At 35.9% G+C, this 21,770-nt stretch overlaps 2 protein-coding genes across 3 annotated transcripts in view; one reads left to right on the top strand and one right to left on the bottom strand.

The window, feature by feature from the left end:
- Positions 1 to 7,511, bottom strand: part of LOC112515098 (uncharacterized aarF domain-containing protein kinase 1) — a 14,868-nt gene extending 7,357 nt beyond the window's left edge. For both annotated transcript variants that reach the window (XM_025121751.1, XM_025121752.1), the window contains exons 1-9: positions 7,248 to 7,511; positions 7,083 to 7,166; positions 6,279 to 6,419; positions 6,105 to 6,175; positions 5,917 to 6,010; positions 3,089 to 3,166; positions 1,972 to 2,038; positions 1,298 to 1,383; positions 1,164 to 1,214 (exon numbers count right to left, since the gene is read on the bottom strand). In XM_025121751.1, the coding sequence (XP_024977519.1) occupies positions 1,164 to 1,214; positions 1,298 to 1,383; positions 1,972 to 2,038; positions 3,089 to 3,166; positions 5,917 to 6,010; positions 6,105 to 6,175; positions 6,279 to 6,419; positions 7,083 to 7,166; positions 7,248 to 7,436 (861 nt within the window). In that variant the 5' untranslated portion in view covers positions 7,437 to 7,511. The remainder of the gene's footprint in view (positions 1 to 1,163; positions 1,215 to 1,297; positions 1,384 to 1,971; positions 2,039 to 3,088; positions 3,167 to 5,916; positions 6,011 to 6,104; positions 6,176 to 6,278; positions 6,420 to 7,082; positions 7,167 to 7,247) is intronic.
- Positions 7,512 to 14,601: 7,090 nt separating this feature from the next.
- Positions 14,602 to 20,166, top strand: LOC112515477 (transmembrane 9 superfamily member 2-like). Its single transcript, XM_025122320.1, has 7 exons — positions 14,602 to 14,964; positions 17,619 to 17,659; positions 17,746 to 18,322; positions 18,408 to 18,545; positions 18,673 to 18,829; positions 19,244 to 19,728; positions 19,831 to 20,166. The coding sequence occupies exons 1-7, from the start codon at positions 14,813 to 14,815 to the stop codon at positions 20,048 to 20,050; spliced, it is 1,770 nt and encodes a 589-aa protein (XP_024978088.1). The 5' UTR covers positions 14,602 to 14,812; the 3' UTR covers positions 20,051 to 20,166.
- Positions 20,167 to 21,770: the final 1,604 nt, after the last annotated feature.

The raw sequence follows: 21,770 nt of genomic DNA, 5'->3' as shown, positions 1-21,770 counted from the left end.
GGGACAAGGGGCGAGAAAGGGTGCAGGGGCAAGGAGGGTGTGGGGAGAGGGAGGGAGCGGGGGCTGGTGGCTAGAGGGTACGGGGGCAAAGTCGAGGAGGGAGTGGGGCAGGGGCGAGGAGGGTGTGGGGGGCGAGGTTCTCTTCCTGTAAGTTAAATGAAATTTCTACTTATTAATTAAAATATCTTCTTCTCTATTTAAAAGATATTGAATATCGTCTTCTAGACCCACTTATTATAAAAGTTCAATAAAAGTAACTCCCCAAATTCTGGTATGCAAATGACATTAATAAAAGTTTAGAGGCAAACTGCATTGGATGAAAATTTGGAAGTTGGGGGATTGATTGGTATGAACTCAAACGCAAGAAAATGAATTTCAGGTCATTCCAAAGCATGGAAGGAGAGCTTATGCCCAAATCTCAAACTTCACGACATTTGTCTCCTCAATATTCCTTAGTAAAAATCAAAAGAAGATCACTCAATAGTTTTACAAGAAAAGGTGCAAGTTGGATTAAGAAATCCTGCAGTGAGTTCAGAGACAAGAATCAACGAAATCAAGGTAAGGATTCGTCCCATCTTCTTTTTTAGTACATGGTCAAAAGCATAATATGTTTTAGAAGTGCTTAGCATTGAAATGATGTGGAATCAAAGTCTTGAGACCATAAAATTTGATTAAAATGAAAACTACTCATCACAAAGTTCTATGAGAGCACTTTACCCGCATACTCATTAATTTGATTTCTTGCATTTTAATTTAATTTTTCAAATTATTATTCAACTACAATAATTAATTTTTCAAATTACCTTGTGTTTGGTTAAATTAATTGACCTAGTTGAACATCTTCATAGGATTCTCATATTCATCAACTTTCTAATAGGAAGATTTGGTGCTCTAACCAAAAGGCCTTTGGCCTCCCAAGAGATCAGGGGTTCAAACCTCACCAAAGGTGAGGAGGGTGTGAGTTTATTTGTTGCATTTCCCGTATATAAAAATTATATACTTCAAAAGAAAAGATTGGTGCACTAGTTATACTATAGTTTTGTATGCATCAGGACACTTCAATTAAAGTGGACCGGGACCCTTGTCATTAAGAAAGTAAACAAAACCATGATAGTTTGCATAAGTAGTAGTGTAAAGAGAATTCTAAATCATGAGATACTAACCCTTCTTCCCGTGCAATATTGCATAGTCAAAACTTGGCTAGTGGTAAGCTCCTGGGTGTATAAATGTGACGATTAGTCCACAAAACTCAAGAATATATAGCTTCATTATGCATCCATAAAATGATGACGCATACCTGAAAAACCATAGGGACTTTGATTCTGCTACTTTGCTTGAAGTTTATGGCAGTTCTGACTGAATTTCTTGCTTCCTGAATGAAATCTGTCCAGTAGATTAAATTTAGTATATTCACATATCAAGGAAAGAAAAGGCAACTGGAATAATTCACCTTACATGATCTAGTGCTGGTCTTTTTTTCAAGTGCTGAAGGCTAAACCTATACCCACTAAAAGAAGTGCAATAGATCAAGGAATTAGCACTTAGGATTTAGCAACCATTTTCTCTCTTTCTTCACAGCACCATTTCTTTCTTGTTGCTTATTTTCTTAGCATTTCCAACATACACAGGAGCATGAATTATAGATTTTTCAGACTAATAATGCTCCTTGGATTTACCCGCATACATCAAAATGACTTGTGCTTCAGTTAAACTTGCAATTTAACTTGAGGTCATATTTTGGTGTGAGCAAGAATCATGAAAGGTGGATAACCCCTTGAATGTCAACACCTTAGTTGACCTTACATACCTTACTGGAGTACTAGTTAACAAAGTATTACAGGAAAGAGGACATATAGGAAGGTGAAATCGAATTGATGCTCAAACCAGGAGATAATAAAGTACAAACTCAGGCGTATGCTAGAAAGAATACGGCAACGCATCAAGCAATTTTTCAAACTTAGTTTAGCTCACCAAGTTCCAAAGCAATCACCTCTGAAAATTCTGATACCATCCACTGAAACCTGTATTCAGGAAAAAACTGTAGAAAGAAGAGAAGCAAATTAAGAGAACGAACGTTATTTATCCAAAGTATCAAATCTTTAAGGCAGATAAAAGACTGCAGAAGGTAAGTTTAAAGCAACCAAAAAGATCAAGTTAAAGAATATAAGTTCAGTAAAATTAATAGTTCGACATATGTACATGTTAGGAAAAAAGGCTCATTATGTTAGGAAAGTATTCCAAGGTTCGTTAGGGTTTCGTTAAACAGTCAATCTTTGCAAACTATGTTACTAGATTAATCTACAGTAATAAATCATCTTTTTGGAGAATACCTATCAACATATGTTTCAGAACCACAAGCTTTTTATACAAACTCTAGTTTCATCATCACCAGCTGCCATTTCAACCCTAACCGCCACTTCTACTCCCACCTGAAATAACCTAGACGTAACAAAATTATAACCACATCTTACTTCCGATCACGGTCACATCTACATCTGACAGTCACAAACCCTGAGTCTGGTATGTGAACCATGACATTGCTGGTCACTGTCACAGCAAAATCTGGCAACTGCAAACTGATACCCAACTTTCCGCTACAATCATGCTTCTGAATCTGATCACAACACCAGTCGACTTCTCTGATCAATACCAAGTTTCAGTTTTCTATTCTTAGTTACAATCTCTTGCTTCCCGGTTTCTTGGATTGCTGTGGCAAACTACAGCAGGTCATTTTTTACCAACTAATGCCTTGTTTATCTCAAATAACTCTACAGTACGAAATAACATACAAACAGCTTAAAGTAGTATCGATTATGGAAGGGATTTTTCTTTGCACTTGATTCGACTATAAGGCTTTTCTCGATTGCACAATCTGGTCATTATTCATAAGGAGATCATCTGCATTGTGTATTTACATCAAGAATCAAGCTGCTATAGCTGTATGGGTACACAAGTTATTTGGATTTTCTGTTTGATACTTGGTTTATCGTTCAATTTATCTTCCAGGTTCTATCAAATTTTAGTTTACAAGCAAATCAAAAAACACAGAATAACAAGTTCACAACAGCATAATTCACATCATCCATACCCATGTGACACATTTGGCGAGTAAAGACATTGTTGCAATGTCCATCCTCATCCGATCTTTTAACCCAGGATACTGGACCTGCATTCAAACCATAAAATCCCAATTCTCAACACGGTTCATCTCTGTACGAATTGAACAAGGCATACAATAGAAAGATACGGATCAGATAGGAAATTACTGCACATGTAAATATTGCCAAATAGACAGCCAAATGTCAATTCAAAAAAGCTGCAAACATGGAAATAATAATAACCTTACAATCAGCCAGTAGTATGAACATTATTTCTAAACTGTGGTGCCAAAACAGTAAAGCGAAGGTGAATGCTAAATGGCGACTTTTGATGCAAAATTTATATTTTACCCTTCTTTTTACTTTTTGAGCATTTTTAGAATTGAAAAAAATAAACTTTCCTTACACTAGGTTTCACATGTAATTTACCAAAACCTATCTTTGAATATAGATGATAAGATAGAATAACATTTGGCTAATAAATTGCAAAAGGAAAACACTTTTTGGAGCATCCCAATCCCAGAAAAGCACAATCAAACATTATTGTCATTATAGAATTAAATCTATTTTTGGTTTCATTTACTCATTATCTACATCCATCAGCACATCCATGAAAAGTGAGAGAAAATAATTAACACGTTTAAAAAATGACAGATCTCACTTGAACATAAAAAAGTTGATATATCATTCTTAGTTATTAACTCATAGAAGATTTTGGATGCTTTTCTAAAACGAAGGGACAAATGCAATAGTGGTGTATTAAGCAACTATAACAATTTTACATGTCAGCTAGCGATAGTTCTCCATGGCTCAAAGTGTGCACCACAACCAATTTTTTTAAGCATATTTCATGATATTGATTGTACATACTTGCTATACTTGTTTAACCTTATGTCAAGGCATTGACTGTGCATACTTGCTCTAAGCATACTTCATGTTATTTAATGTGTATACTTCGTTTCCCAAGCTTTGCTTCAAGGTTTTTTCAACTCTCTTGCTTTTGTTATGTTTACTCTTCACAAGAACTTTTTCGCAAGTCCCCCCGACAGACTCTTTACTCCTTGGGTCAAGAGAAAAGGTTGCATACATCTTACCCTCCCCAAGATCCCACTTCACATGGGATTCACCGGGTTCGTCAGGTTGGTTTGGTTTAGTTTCGGTTCAAAATTTTAAATTGCACATATATTACCATTATACGTTCATACTTCCAGATGTACCCTTGAATTTTATAAAAAAAAAATCCATTGGAATCGTATGGCATTAAGAGTCCTTAATACATCCACAAGCACACTCAGGGACTGAGCCTATTGTAATTATGTAAATGTCAGCCAAGTTGATTTTCGTACGACTTTGTTTAGATCTATCATCATTAATCTTCTCCGAAATAGATAATGAATCCAAATTACTTTTCTCTTCATTAAATATTTGTCCATGGTTCTTAAAATATTTTCAAACTTAACGAATCACTAATTGACAACCCCATATGAAATGAACCTATATAATAAAACAAGAAACAAGCAAAACCAAGGGATTTTAGTTTACAACTTTTTGATATTAGTTTACATTCAGTGGTAGTACATGATGTATTAAAGTACGGTTTGGGAAACCACTAAAATTCCGCCAGGGGGGGGGTGGAACTAATAGCACCAAAACCCCTTGGCCTAACCAAGTAGAGATCATTATGCATAATCAAGGGTTTACGTATTCTCAACAAGGAAGTAAGGAGGGCAGAATGGTCTTTCAGGGGTTGTAAGTCTGTTGAGGTTGGTACTGGTGGTTAAGTCGGTGCTTTTGGGAGTATAAATAGGAGGGATCTAGAGAGGAGAAGCATTCTGGAAGATTCTTTCAACTGGGAGAGGGCCAATCTCTCTGATATTGGCTTAGTAGTAGCAGTAGTTGTGTTCTTGTTGGTTGTAAGCATTCCATTTTAATCAGAGGTTGAAATAATTGAGAAATAAAACCTTATTTGATTCCAGTTGTTCATCAGCCTGTGCACACCCTGGCCATGCACTGGCTCCGTACTTGAGCACACTCATCCATGTGGAACTTTTAATATCTAATAGTTATTTGTTGGATAAATCATACGAACCACATGTTATATTGCTAGGACTCACTAATCATTAGCAAAGATTGTTCTCATACTCATTGGAGGTCAATCCTTCCAACAAATTTGATAATTCAACAGAAAGGACTCTAAAGAGCTATTTTTTTCCACTTAGTTGGGTAGCAACGGTTTTGACGTTCAAAAGTCTTGGTTGTTTTTTAAACATATCATTCGATCGCTTCCTAAAGGCATACTGAATACTAAATCCTAACCATCCAGATCCCATCTGTGAGTGTTTTTAGTTTTTTTAAGTATATAATATTTATATACAGCAAATGCAACAAATAAACTCACACACCCTCCTCACCTTTGGTGAGGTTTGAACCCCTGACCTCCTACTCCTAGGAGGCCAAAGACTACAATACCGCTAGGGCAAAGGCCCTTTGGTGTGTTTTTAATTCTTTTCGACAAAATATGGAGGAAGAAACTTTAGACCTCCAAACTTACAACACTTTACCTCTCAAGGTGTTTTTATATCTAAGCAAAATTTACATGCTTCTTGACACGAGCTATTACTATGTCCTTTATTTTGGTTACGCTTAAATTTTAATTAAAAAATTACTTGTAGTTTTTAAATGAAAATCTTTTTTCATTGTACTCTATATTTGGATAGGAATCCTAACAGAAATTAGAACACACATCAAGACCCCACAAAAGATTAACAAGAACAAGCAGAACAGAAAATGCTGAGATGACAAATAACCACTGACCAACCTTAAGCACTACTTCCTGATGGTCTTTCAGTAATGCACGGTGCACTTGAGCTATGGATGCAGCAGCAATAGGTTGTTCATCAATAGACAAAAAACTGATACATCGTACATATGAAATCAATAACTTACATCTCTTTTAATCACTTACATGAAGGATACAGATTAACCCATCCACTAGTAATAACTTACATCTCTTTTAAGTCTGATCCAAGATTGCTGATTAGTACTTCTTTTATAGCTTCAAAAGAACATGGAACTGCCTAAAGTATCAACAAGCAAATATTAAGCGGAATCAAAATAATAAATGATAAGATACCAACAGACTTCGACAAGGTTAAAGGAAATGAAACAGGTAATGAAGACCTGATCCTGCAATGACGCAAGAGTAGAAGAGTATTCCTTGGGGACTTGTCGCATGGATGCCACAAACTGACCAGCTTTAATGTAGAACCCTTGGTTAATCTCACATAGTTTTAATATCCTCTTGGCTGAGCGTAGATGAACCTATATGACAAATATGAATAATATATAAGAGATGCTTACAAATGGTCCATCTTATATTGTATGGCAATGCACTGAGCAAAACTTTAGACAACATAAGGATTACTTCCCTTTCACAACTATTCCTCCATCCCATCTCTCTCTCAAGCATGCATTTCAAGCATAAAGTATGACAAATAGACAAGCCCATCTAAGGCTGATGATGTTGCAGATAAAGCTCGATGTCATAATGAATGAAATGTGAATGTCAATATGCATACAAAAGGGTGAAACTGTGACATTACAAGAGAATCAAATGAGAAAGTCTCAACTCTCAACCAGTTAACCAACTAATGCATCAGTCATTGAACGTTAAGAATTAGGCTTCAACAAAGTTTGAGGGTTGTGGTGGTAGTGGTGGCGGTGGTTTTTTGAAAAATGGGGAGGATGGAATTGAATTCCATCACATATGAATGGTGGAATCTATGGAATTCAATTCCATTCCTATACAAAGCAAACAACTGAATGGTACCAATTTCTTCAATTTCATAGGAAAGGAATCCAATCCTAACAACCAAACAAAAGCCCTGCATATAATTGATGAAATGCAGCAAAAAGAAAACGGCAACGGACTTCAAGTTATTGAAAACTGCCTAGAAGAAGTAAAATCATCTGAAAAGCAAGAACCTGAGAAAGTATTGTTCTATATTGATCCGTATCCGGGGATATGCCTTGTAACGAGTACTTGTAGTCAACAACATTGGCAGTAATCTGCAAAGTCTCTTACGCAATAAATCAAACTAAAGAATTCAACGGATTCGAAAATGAAAGAGTAGAGAGAAGGAAACAAACAGTATAGAGAGAGCGAGAGGACCGAAGGACACCGTTGAACAATGTAGTGATGTAGTGGAGAGGAGAGTGTCGATCGGGGTTTAGAGTATGATGATGATAAGTAAGAACGGCGGCGGCGCCAACGGCGGGGATGCTGAAAAGGTAGAAGGATGTTCTCCTTCTGAATTGAAAAACTTTGGTGGTCGTCATCGGAAGCGGGCGGTGCTACTACAGCCGCCGATTGTCTGTCAGGACTCAGGAGTCGGCAGTTCCCAACTTCCCATAGACCCCTCAACTTTACATTTTTATTTTCATTTTTATTTTTATTTTCTATTTCTGTTTCCATCCGCTCCAAACAGTATGCGGTAAAACAATCAGAATATACAAATTAGGGGAATTCGGAGGAAGTAAATTACAAATAAAAGATATTTGGAGATATTTTTATACAAATTATTACTTGTGTTTATGTGCAATGTGGCGGGAGCTGTGAATTTTAATGATTTTAAAATTTTACTGGTTTTATTAGAGAAGATTTAACGATGATATAAGTTACACTTAGTCTTTATATATTAATACAATTTGAATAAATAAGAATTACAGTTCCGATTACAGTCTATTGATAATAAAAAATTGAATGACAGTTTAAAATCCAAGATATTTAAAAGACTCCATAAATGTATTCGATTTATACCAAGAGAGCAAAGAATCAAGAGATCGAGACCGAGAGTTCTAGAGCAATTGAATGAGAGATAAATGAGAGAACTTTTGATAACTCATGGTGAACATCAATTTGAATCTCAGCTTGGGGGATGGGGAGAATACATAGAGGTATGAGATGGTGAAGGTATGAATGAAATGTGTCAAAAGTATCTTGAAAATATGAAAAGAAGATGTAATAATGTGCATAGGTAACTTGTACTATATGTTATTTTAATTGTAGATTAAGAGATTTTAAGAATGAATATATAAAGTAGTAGTATTTAATACATTATGAGTTGTTTTTAAGACTTTGTGCATAAATGTATATTACTTTGTGCATTAAAATTTGTTTGTAAGACTTTTGATAAATCTGGTTTATAATGTAGTATAGATATCATTATAATCATCTCGTAAATAACTTCAAAATGAGCTTAATATTGAATATTTTAGATTTATATATTATTAAATATCATAAATATATACGAATTATTTTGTATATTTATATTTTATCTATACTTCTTTGTAAAATATAACACTTATGGTTATATTTTGAATTTTTAAGGGGTGTTTGGGATTGCTAATAAAAGTTGTTTTTTTAACTTATTTCAATTTGACACCGGTGATAAGTTGTTTTCTAGTGTTTGGATAAGAAAAAAAAAAACTGCTTATACCGTGCCAAACCGGTTTGATACCACATAAGTTAATAAGCACTTTTACCAAAAAGCATAAGTTGTTTTAAATAAGCAATCCCAAACACCCCCTTAGAAGATGTAAATTTTAATGCTAAATATACACACACCCCATCCCCCATATTCACCCATCAAATTTTAACATGTACACGTTTTTAGTCATAGTGTACAGCTTATTGAAGCTACTTGAAAACCAATGTCATGCATGTTGCCTAACCCGTGATTCTTTCTTTCCCACTTACCACCTCCCCTAAAAAAAACCTCTCCACGCCTGCTTTTTTCATTTCTTTCTTTCTCGACTATGATGTTGGCGTCTACGGTAAATGCAACCCCACTCTCCCAAACAAAATATATCCTTCATTATCGTTGTCGTTGATTCTTCAATGTAGATTAATACGAGAGGAGCATTCTCTCTTCTTTTGTTTGTGTTCTTCTAAAGTCTTAAAACCAACAAAAAAAAAATCATTTTTGTTGAAGGAAACCCGGTGGTAAGTGTTGAAAATATCAATTGAATCCAATTCATAACTTCCCCATCAGCGACGAACCAAGGCAATTTATTCGATTTTCTTTTGGTTATCATTTCAATGTTGTAACCTTTCATGAATCATTCAGTTGATCTCAATTAAGGTACAATTCTCCTATAATTTAACCATAAGGGTGGTGTCTGATTGGGTTGAGATTGGCTCCAAATGTCAAAAGTACATGGAGGTCTCATGTTCAAATCCAATGAGGAATAAAAATTCTCTTGTGGCCATGAAGGTTCAAATGCGGTGACTCCGGGCTATCTGCAAAGCAAGTGGTCGTTCTGATATTAGTTGGCTCGCATTGTGGGTTGGATATTCAAGTTAATAAAAAAAATCTCCTATAATTTCTCGTAATTTTTGATCGGTTACCTTCATTTGTGATTCTTTGATTCCATGCTACTTTATAGCCCATTTTCACATGATTTCTTCCTATAAAAGAGTGGACAACAAATTCTCATGTACATTCTTTGTTTACTTCATTAATTTTTGGTCTTTTGGATTTTGATTAGACCAAGATCTTTTTTTAACAGTATGTTGTTAGAATATACTGGAAGTTTGGATGATTGACCATATGTTACGTAATTACTGCAATACTTATTTTGCACCCGTTATGTGTCTCTTGCATAAGTGTTAACTTTTATGATGCTCTAAGTTGTGAGGTTGATGGTCGTTAGTTTTTACAAGTACGGAAAGATGTTTTTTCTTAAGTATATAATATGTATATAGGACAAATGGAACAAATAAACTCACACACCCTCCTCACCTTTGGTGAGGTTTGAACCCTTGACCTCCTAGAAGGCCAATGACTCACATACCGCTAGACCAAAGGCCCTTTGGTAAGTACAAAAAGATGTTCTTTCCTGGATCAGGTGATGTTAAGGTACTTTGATATACTGATTTTCTATATAGTTAGTATTTAGCATGTGTTGTTTATTGTCTGTGGAGTTAATAATTCTGGTGACTGTAATCTAGAGGGATGAGTAAACTGAGAATAATTGGTAAAATTGTAAGTAAACTGATTAAAGGGTAACTATTCGTCTTTACCTATTCTTAAGATGGATTAAGATGAAAACGTATAATTACAGGTACTTCATTTGAAAATGAGATGTGTTGTATTATATCCTATGTACCATTCCATCGGAAGGGCAACCATCCGCCATAAACATGCCAATCTTTGTTTTTCCTGAATTGTAGTTCTCCTTTCAACTTTTATGTGTTAAAGAGTTAGACAGGGTTTTCGTGTCACCTGTCCAATTGGATCTTGATTATGATAAGCAAATGATGCAAGAGTAGAGGAGCAGCATCTTTAAGTTTAAATTTTGGAACAAATTGTTTTTATCTTCTTTTTTGGTACTTGATCATCAACACCCTGGTTCTCCAAGTGGCCAGATGCACAAAAAGAAAATCCGAACAAACTTTGGAAAAGAGATTTTGACCTGCCTTTTCCCATATTCTACAGGTAAAGGACCTTTACCAATCACTTACCCGGTAAGCGTTTACTGATAAAATCTAACATTATCATTTACTTACCAGGTAAGATTTTAGTCAAAAAAAGGCATCCTATACAACATTTACCCGGTAAGTGCTAACCATTGTAAGAGTCGTCGCCCTCACTTACCGGGTAAGACTCTCGGTCCTTGCCTCGTTCTTATTGGATAAGATTAACTGGGATTTGTGTGGTGATCTTTTCTAATAGTGCTACCAATCTCAAAACATCAACTATGGGGCTGTTTATCAAGTATTTGTCCCTAAAACAACAACTATATAGTGTTGTTATTGAGTGTAGGTCCATATAGGCTGATTGGGCCTGTTTTAAAGCATTTTCAGGGTTGTTTGAAGTCTGTCTCAAGGACGTTTAGAATCTGTTTAGAAATTGATTTTGATCAGTCCTTTCGTCTTTGTCTAGAGGGATTCGATAAGGGTACATTGTGAGATAGTAGGAGTATTACTTGGGGTGCCAATCGAGTTAGGATAGAACTAGTGTCACATAAATTTGTGCTCACATTTCTCATATTATCGATTTGTTCAGGTTGATAAATCATACTTGAGGTCTACACTTACCGGGCAAGACTCTTAGTCTTTGTCTCGTTCTTACCAGGTAAAATTCTTAGTTCTTATCATATTCATCCGGTAAGATAATGTGACTTAGCAAACGCTTACCCGGATAAATATTTGATAAACAATTCATAAGTCTTATCTTGCAGTAGATGGTGATGGTGATGTCAGTTATATATGAGTTTACTAGTTATCATATTACTGAGAATGTTATTTGGAGTTTAATTAAGTTTTAAATTTTTAGTTAAATGCAATTTGGCTAAAATTTCTAATCTAAACCTAACCTTATTTTGCTATTAACCTCAAAATACGTTAACAATCGGTTTGTTAATAGTTAACGTTATTATGCAAAACAAAATTGTTCTGTACATTTATTATGTATATTATGTAGGTGCCACGTAACTATTAATCTTCAATAATCATCTCACTCATCCAAAAATATTGATGTCTAGTTGAACTAGAAAATAGTAAATAAAAAATTAGCAGAAACTACGGGATTTTAATAGTTACGTATCCAACTTTGAATTATAGTTCAAAGATTTATAAAAGTTTAATTGGAGAACGGACATTTATGGATGAAGTTAATGGATAAAGGTGATCGATGAATACTACACGTCTTCTTCGTTAAATTTTCTCAAAGGATTAATTGGTCATTTTGTATGTTGAAATTCAAGTGAGATTGAGAAAATTATCCATTGATCATCAGAAAGAAGAAGATGCGAACTTGGAGCGAGAGGCTTCTGTTAGATTTTGTATGTTGAAATATGCTCGCTCATGTTTTGCCTCATCCTCGTCTGATTATGATGAAGTTAAAAAACCCTCCATAATGATTGGTGAGATTCAAGTGCCCATTGAACACGAAGTTCAATCTATTAAAAACCCATCTGTGGCTGTTGCTGCTGCTGCTGAAATCCTAATGTACTTGTTGAAACCTCTGTAATGCCTGCTGCTGAAGAAATGGAAATTGAAGTTCGCAGACGTCGACCAATGGAGGTTGATGTTGCCAATCTAGAAGGAGAAGGAGACAATCAGCGGATTGAAGAAATTCTCATTGTTCATCCAACTCAGAGTGTTGATGCTTCTACTGCTTCAGCTACTCTTGATCTCAATGATTTTTCTAGTGATAAATTTGACCTAATCAAGGAGAATATGCAAAATTTAAAGATGATCACAAGATTGTAGTGGAAATTATCAAGAATCATCACCTAAGAAGCTTTTCACCAAGCAGACAACTGTTCCGCTACAATACCTTAAGAAATGGTGGCTAAATTTTTATTATAATTTAATTTAACGTAACAAAATAATTTAATTTAGGTTTAATAATATAATTTTTTTATAAAAATAATCATTAAGTATTCTGTTAGAACTCCATGATTATCCTAATTATATTTTAAGATTTTTATATTTAAAATAAGATGTTTATCACGTATTTGATTATATTTATCTGCAGTTAGTTACATGAATTCAAACATAGAGCTTTAATAAGTTGTATTTACGCACAATTTACTTGTAATCTTGATTTATAAGTAACATACATTAATAAACAGTACTTCGTACATAAAAAATAGTTTTTAAGAGTTTTTGTCAAATGTTTTATAATCTAGTATAGACTAGTTGTGTACTCGCAATGCGGCGGGAGACGTAAATTTTAACGATTTTGAAGTTTCACTGGTTTTATTAGAGAAGATTTAACGATAATATAAGACTATAAGTTACACTTGGTCTTTACATATTAATACAATTTGAATAAATAAGAGTTATGGTTCCAATTACAGTCTATCGATAAAAAAATTGTATAACAATTTAAAATCCAATATATTTAAAATTCAACATATTTAAATGACTCCACGAATGTGTTCAATTTACAACAAGAGCAAAAAATCAAGAGATCGAGAGCGAGACCGAGAGTTCTATAACAATTGAATGAGAGATGAATGAGAAAACTTTTAAAAACTCATGGTGAATATTAATTTGAATCTCACCTTGGGGGATGAAGAGAAGACATAGAGGTATGAAAGGGTGAATGCATGAGTGAAATGTGCCAAAAGTATATTGAGAACACGAAAAGAAAATATAATAATGTCTATAAAGTAGTAGTACTTAATGCATTATGAGTTGTTTTTGAGATTTAAAAGTTTATGCATAAATGTATAGTATTTTGTGCAAGACTTTTGATAAATTTACTTTATAAGGTAGTATAAATATAGATATAGATAAAGTAGTTGTGTTATTAGGTAGCGTTTGTTACGCATACATAATTGGACATGACTGAACATGAATGGACTGGACAGGACATGACAAGAGGGTAGGACTGGACTGGACGGGACATGACTGAACATAACAGGAGTATGTCTGGTGTTTGGTACGACTAGGACTGGACGAGACAGAACTAGATAAGCTACCCCCAAAAGTAATTGATGATTTTAAATATTATATAATAGTTAAAATTAACACAAATAAAGTAAATAATTAAAGAATAAATATTTGTACATATTTTTCATATTTGTACCAAATTTAAATGAAAATTTTGATATAATTGATGGTAGTAGTGGTGGTGGTGGAGGTGTGTTATGGTGGAGGTGGTGGTGGCCGACGGTAGTAGTGGCAACGACGGTGGTGGTCGGTGGCCGACAGTGGTTATGGAGGTAAAGGCAGTGGTGCTTGGTGGACAACGATGGTTATAGAAGACATGAAGATGGTAGATTGTGGTGGTGGTGGCGGTTGACAACGGTGGAGGAGGTAGTTGTGGTTGATGTAGTGAAGATAATGGTGGAGGTGAGGTGACAATGAATAGTGGTGGCTGATGGTGGTCGTGGAGGAGGTTGTTGCAGTAGAGGAGGAGTTGAAGGTGGCGAACGGTGGTAGTGGTGGTGGCAATGGACAGTGGTGATCGGTGGTCGACTATGATAAATGTGGCAACGGACTTGGTGGACAGTGGTTGTGGAGGCGATGGAAGATGTTGTTGTAGTGGAAGAGGAGGTGGAGGTGGCCGTCGGTGACCACAAGTAGTGGTGGCGACGGCCGAAACTAGCGGTGATGACCATTAAAACAAATACTATATTAAGGTTATATATCAAACTATGATAGATTAATAATATTTTAGTTAACGTCCCATTCTTGTTCCACCTATTTTGGTGGAACAAGAAAAAACATCTTTTGTCCCACCTTGTCCTAGTTCTTGTCCATGTCCTATGTCGCGCCAAACATGGGACAGTGAGTTCTTGTTCTGTCCCATGCTGCGTCAAACATGAGACAATAAGTTTTGTCCCATCCTATCCTATCCTGTCGTGTCCCGTACCATGTACCAACGCAACCTTATAGAGTAAACGTGACTATTCTCTTCAAATAATTCATATTAAATGTTCATAAATTTAATTACTAAAAAAAACAATATCTTGCTTTCAAGCCATAACGATGTTGGTTTTTCAGATCTCGAACGACGACGACGACTACTACTACTACTTTGTTCATTTTATACGCAAATAGCAAGAGAAAAGCTTTTACCTCCTTTTGGGGATCCAGTTTTTTCATCACACAGAGAGGGAGTGTGTGAGATCTAGATCTACACTTCGATCTCTGTCTATATACCATATCCTAATCAGTTTTCATATATGTGAAGATGATGGAGATTCACAAATGCCTCGTCCTAGCATTGATTCTGATTTTCAGTGTAATAGGATCAGTCACATCGGATGCTTCAAATCACAAATACAAAAATGGAGATGTTGTTCCTCTCTACGCCAACAAGGTTGGCCCTTTTCAGAATCCAAGGTATTATCAGATCTCTTTTACCATCAACTTAATCGAAGATTGCTTTCTGATCCATTCATAGAAATGCTTTAAAGCAGCAGTAGATAGCAAACTTGACAACTCTGCATATCCTTCATTTTGTGTTTCCGTTGATCCAAAATGACGTAATTGAATTAGGTTTTCTTTTTTTTGTTTCTTGGTCTGGAAAATTTTAATTTTCTTTTAATGCTTCTTTAGCTAAATGTAGAGATAATAGGCGCAACTCTGCTTCTTAAGGCGATGGAGGTTGATTACCTAGAGGTACTAACTTTGAGTCTCAAAAATAAAAAAAAACTGGATTGCCATGGGGACTCTTGGGTGTGGCTTCCTGTGTGTCTCTGATAAATGTAGCCATGATATAGCTATGTTAGGAAACTAGATCCAGGGGTTTGTGTGAATGCTAAGGTTGGATGTTAGTTGCATACAATTGTCTGTACTAGCAAAAGGACAAGATGTGATAGTCAACATGAGGAAGGTTTTGTTATACGATGTGGGGGAGAGATCTCATGAACCTTTCTTGGTTCTTAATTTGTGTATGTAGCTTTTGAAGTATTGCACGATACAATGCAAAATATATTTTGAAGTTTGAATCTATGTTAGAAGGACTTGGGAACATAAATAGCAACCCTACAAGCTCTACTGTAAAAGCTAATATTCTTGTCAATCTTCCTTCATCCATTAACATCAAAGCTAAACTATGAAGGTGTCCTTCTTAGGCCTTGTCTTGAGGCATACCACATTCTGAACCTGTGTGACAACGTCACTAGTGTTGCAAATAGAAGATACAGATGAGTAATATTGTTTGATGGCAAACTAGTGTCTAGTAGGGCTTAGAAGACATAAATGATGCATATAGAATATCTTGAAATAGGAGATGAGAACTTCTTCCAAGTTAGAAAGCTGTGTGTATTTTAATCCCATCTCAAATAAGAAGCAGGTGTCACACTTGTTAGACAATGTTAAAAAAATATTTTGCATTTGTACAATAACAGGTTTATGAAATGATGGATGCATTTTACAGTTTTGTATGAACAGATATACTGAAGAAGATACTTGTACCTTGGAAGATGATACCTGTATCGGAAGATTATTAGGAGGGGTAGAGGTTGGCTAAGGTTGACATAGGGGAAGTACTTAAGATAGATTTGCATGAGTGAGGTATATCAAGGTTCTTACCTTAGATAGGAGCAAGTAGATGGATACCATTCATGCCTCAGACACTTGGGTGTTGACATGTTTGAGTTTCCTGTCGGGTTGCATCATTTTATTATGAGACAGTGTCACAGAAAACCAACATACTCTCATGCTGCAATATTCTCTCCCCTTGAACTTTAATATGCAACGCAAATGACTGTGAACTACTAATTTCATGCTTTTTGCTCCTATAGACAACAGAACCTTTATCTCTTTGCTTGAAATTGCTTGTGGCACTGTTTTAGACAACATAACCTTTTCATATATTTCTAATTTGTCATAAACAATGCTTCTTTTTGATGAATGTTTAAGGTATTATGTACAGTCAGGTTCTTGTGGGAAGAAATACATTAAATTTGAATTGTTTATTTCTTAACATATCCAGGGTGAGTTGTAAGTTGTGCAACCATACCTGTACTTTAGCTAAAATAAAGATAAATTTTCTTATTATGTAGAAAATTGCAAGGGAGATTCATTTGGTGCTTTGCTTATGCTTATGCTTAACCCATTTTAGTTTGTAGTATTTTTTTTGACATACGTAGTACAACAAAAACAATTTTGAAGGAGAAATCTGAGCTTTCATTATCTTTAGGGGAAAAAGCAATAACATTGGTAGCTCGCTGTGTTGTTGGTTGCATTTTGAATTAAAGGGGAAATCAGGCTGCAACATAAAACTTTGTGTTTTTTTATGTGATTTTTACTTGTATAATTTTGATACAATTGACTCAAGTAATTTGCTTGGGGGTTGGGGATAAATGTTCATCCCGATGCATGTCTTATGTATGTATGCTTAACAGTGTTCAAAAAGGCGCGCCGTGGCGGACATCGTAAGACGCGTCTCTGCCGTTACGTTTAGGCCTATAGTGTTTCTGTAAGGCGTGGCTCATGCCATGGCGCCTTGAGGCATGCTGCGGCATGCGTTTCTTTACAAGAAGTGACTTTTTTCAATTTTTTTGTTTTTTAAATGTTTTTTTAGCTTTTTTGTTTTACACTTTTAACTTTAGATCTTACACTTTTATAGATTTAGTTAATCACATCACTCACAGTTTCCCGAATTCATACACGTCATGTGCTCATGATTAAACGAAGTTGTAAAATTACTTTTTAAGTTTTATTTTGAATATTTAATTCAAGACTACTTTTTACAATAATAACCTGTATGATTTTTCTTCTTCTAATATTAATTTAAATTTTTTAATATCATTATCTAATTGAATAATATATAGAAAACACATGTGTATATATATATATATATATAATTCTGTATATGACATACAAATTTGCCGCCTTATGTGCCTTGGTGTGCAAGGCTTCAGGCTTGACCTCGCCGCCACGCCATGCCTCATGCTATTTTGAATCTTGATGCTTAACTGTGTAAAAATAATATATACGTTAGTGATGATGGACTAATCGCTAATGAGTGTATATATTTTCAATTTCAGTGAAACGTACCGCTATTTTGATTTACCATTCTGTTTGCCAGGTTTGATTCTTTATGCTTCGTTGTACTCCCTCAATCCCCACCCCTTTGAATGCACATTATTAACCACCACGTGTATACATCAACAGGTGATTTGAAAGAGAAAAAGGAAGCACTTGGAGAAGTATTAAATGGAGACCGTTTGGTCAGTGCTCCATACAAACTTGATTTCTTGGTTGACAAAGATTCTGAGTTCATTTGCACGAAGAAACTGACAAAGCAAGAAGTGGCTAAGTTCCGGAAAGCCATTACGAAGGATTACTACTTTCAAATGTACTTTGATGACTTGCCACTCTGGGGTTTCATAGGGAAATACGAGAAAACCGAGTCCAACGAGCAAAAATACTACCTCTTTAAGCATCTGCAATTTGAGGTGCTCTACAACAAGAATCGTGTTATTGAGGTGAACGTCCGGACTGATCCAAGTGCTCTTGTGGATGTTACGGAAGATAAGGAAGTTAACGTTGACTTCATGTACACAGTCAGATGGAAGGAGACTAACATTCCTTTTGAAAAGAGGATGGAGAAGTATTCACACAATTCTTCTCTACCACATCATTTGGAAATACATTGGTTCTCAATTATTAATTCTTGTGTGACGGTGCTCCTTTTAACTGGTTTCCTTGCCACAATTCTCATGCGGGTTCTCAAGAATGATTTTGTCAAGTAAGTGGTGTTTCCTTAATAACTGTGGTATGTTTTTCCCTCTTTATTCTTTACTTGACAGTTTATTTATTTTATGCATCAAAAGGTATGCTCATGATGAGGAAGCGGCCGAGGATCAAGAAGAAACTGGATGGAAATACATACATGGTGATGTCTTCAGATACCCAAAGTTCAAATCTTTATTTGCTGCTGCCCTTGGTTCTGGTTCCCAGCTATTTGCCCTGTAAGCCCGTCTATGATGTTCTTTTGATTATTTTAGGACTCAATGTCTCATTCAAGTCATGATGCTGCTCATCAATAATTTTAATTCTACATTTTGTGAACCCGCGTCTTGCTCGTTATTTTTGCAGTACAATCTTTATCTTCATACTTGCACTGGTTGGTGTCTTTTATCCATATAATCGAGGAGCTCTATTCACTGCATTGGTTGTCATATATGCTCTCACGTCCGGAATTGCTGGCTATACTGCATCCTCTTTCTATTGCCAGCTTGAAGGAACAAATTGGGTATGCCCTTTGGAATTTAATTTTTAAATTTTAGTAAATAGGTTATTTTTCTTTTTTCTGCTCATTGTAGAGGTATGGCAGGTGAGATCAGAGACACATTCCAGCTACTCATTATTTCATGTGTAGTTTCTTGAAGCAGAGCCTTGCAACTCTTTGGAATCATGATGCCTTTTTTTCTTTGAAGTATCTGAAAGTTGATAATTGATTTTGTTAGCTTTGAGAGACTTGCTTGAGACCATTTTTGTTAGTAAGTTGACCATCCGTAGTAGTTCCCATTCTTAAAATTGAAAATTGGTTTTATGTCATTTTGGGTAGAGAGAGATGTTAGGTAAAATATAGGAGGAGAAAATATGTGCGTTTTCATTGCGAAATTTATCTCATTAATCAAGTAGAATTTGTGGCATTTTGTGTTAGGTAAGGAATTTGCTGTTGACCGGAAGCCTCTTCTGTGGACCCCTTTTCATTACGTTCTGCTTCTTGAATACGGTTGCAATTGCTTACAGTGCAACAGCAGCATTACCGTTTGGAACGATTGTGGTAATAGCTCTTATATGGGCGTTAGTGACATCACCATTGCTAGTTTTAGGCGGGATTGCAGGCAAGAATAGCAAGGCGGAGTTCCAAGCTCCTTGTCGAACAACGAAATATCCAAGAGAGGTTCCACCATTGCCATGGTATCGAGGAACCCTTGCTCAGATGGGAATGGCTGGGTTTCTGCCATTCAGTGCCATCTACATTGAACTGTACTATATATTTGCGAGCGTATGGGGTCACAGAATTTATACCATCTACAGCATCTTGTTTATCGTCTTCATCATTCTAGTGATTGTGACTGCCTTTATTACCATAGCATTGACGTACTTCCAACTGGCTGCTGAAGATCATGAATGGTGGTGGAGGTAATTTCGAATAACTTGTCTTAGAAAATAAATGAACACAGTTGGTGTCTTTGGTTAATTAAGAAGATGATTAATATATGTTTGGTGGGTGGATGGATGCAGGTCTTTCCTTTGTGGTGGATCAACTGGGCTGTTCATCTATGGGTATTGCTTGTATTACTACTATGGGCGTTCGGATATGACAGGATTCATGCAGACCTCATTCTTCTTCGGGTACATGGCATGCATCTGCTACGGTTTCTTTCTGATGCTTGGTACCATCGGCTTCCGTGCTGCACTCTTCTTTGTTCGACATATATACCGTTCAATCAAGTGTGAGTGAGTAACAAACAAATTATATATCTACTGTAGAATTTGTAAGACAGACTACATGCAGTTATATGTTCGATCTAGGAGACCAGTTTCATTATATATATATATATGGAGTTAAATTTTCCTTTTCTACTTCTAGCTTGATGGGTAATGTTGGACAGTGGTGGATTATTTGGCAACAACTAGCTTGTTTGATTGAGCCATCCATCTCTTGTAGTTTACAATTACATACGTGCTCATTAATTAGTGAATGGATCATATATTTGTTATATTTATCTATTTACGGCTATTGCTTGTATATATATATATATATATATATATATATATATATATATATATTAGGGTTGGGTTCACGTGAGACCAAGGGTTTTTCGTGAGACCCGCAAGACCAATTTATGTTCATTGATCAATTTTATAAGCTAATGATCTAAAGTTACACGGTGGTAATTTTGTGATTATTGAGAAGTCTCGTGGCAATTTTGTGATTATGAATGTTCATATTGTACATCTAATCCAAGGGTTGAGAATTGGTCTTATTGGTCTCACGAAAAACCCTTGGTCTCACATGATTCCAAGTCTCTCTATATATATATAGGGGCTTAATCAAATAAGAACTGAGTTGTTTGTGGTAACTGTGAGAACCAATATAAGCCAATCATTTAAATAATTAATGTTATATCCTAAAATAACATAAAGGGTAAATTGGTAATGTTATAATTATAAAACCCTAGATGCTTTAGGTACTCTTCTCCTTCGTCTACTTCTTCTCCGGCCACCCCACCACCCCCATCTACTTTTTCATCGACGGTTTCCCCTGCTACAACCATCTCATCTTCTCCTTTATTGGAAAACCTTATCTCTCTTCTTTGATTTGGCCCTATGAAATCAACAACCCTTTCTGGTTTTGCTTTGATTGTTTCTTTGATGGCTTCAAAGCATTGACTGAGACTTGCTGGAGTGGTTCACGAGGCAGACGACGGAGACGAGACACGACAGAGGCGGTACGAAGGGGAAGGTTCGGGTGTGCTTTGCCTATTTCCTCGTCCCTGTGTTTGTGTTAGTTCGTACGGTGGTGCAGGGGTGCGTGCGTGTGTTGCAGAAGGTGAAAAGGAGAAGGGAGATAAGGAGATGGTGGCTGCAACAATGAAGGGGTAGCCGGAGAAGATGGATTGAGAAAGGAGGAGACGGGTAAAAATTCTGTGGTACATGGTGGTACCCAAATTGGTCAAATGGGTATCACAGGGTGGCCGGAGAAGATGGATTGGGAAAGGAGGAGACTAGTGAAAATTCTGTGGTACATGGTGGTATCCCAATTGGTAATACATTGGGTAATGGGTATTGGCCGGAGAAGATGGATTAGGAAAGGAGGAGACGAGTGAAAATTATGTGGTACATGGTGGTACCCCAATTGGTAATACATTGGGTAATGGGTATCACAAAGTGGCCGGAGAAGATGGATTGGGAAAGGAGGAGACGAGTGAAAATTCTGTGGTACATGGTGGTACCCCAATTGGTAATACATTGGTACCTGCCAGATTAATGTTCACCGGAGGCCGGAGATCGGAGGTCGGAGAGAGGAGTTTTTTAAAAATACCTAAAATGCCCTTTAATTATAATTTTAACTCAAATTACCATAATTACTAATTTCCTTATTTATCCGTTGATTTGTGGTTAAGATTGGTTTTCACAGTTACCACAAACAACTCAGTTCTCCCTTGAATAGGCCCCTA

The sequence above is a fragment of the Cynara cardunculus genome, assembly GCF_001531365.2.
Source record: "Cynara cardunculus var. scolymus isolate 2C chromosome LG 7, CcrdV1, whole genome shotgun sequence".
In the NCBI taxonomy this organism is placed as follows: Eukaryota; Viridiplantae; Streptophyta; class Magnoliopsida; order Asterales; family Asteraceae; genus Cynara; species Cynara cardunculus.
The sequence above is the reverse complement of the archived record's forward strand: the minus strand, read 5'-3'. Positions and strand labels throughout refer to the sequence as shown.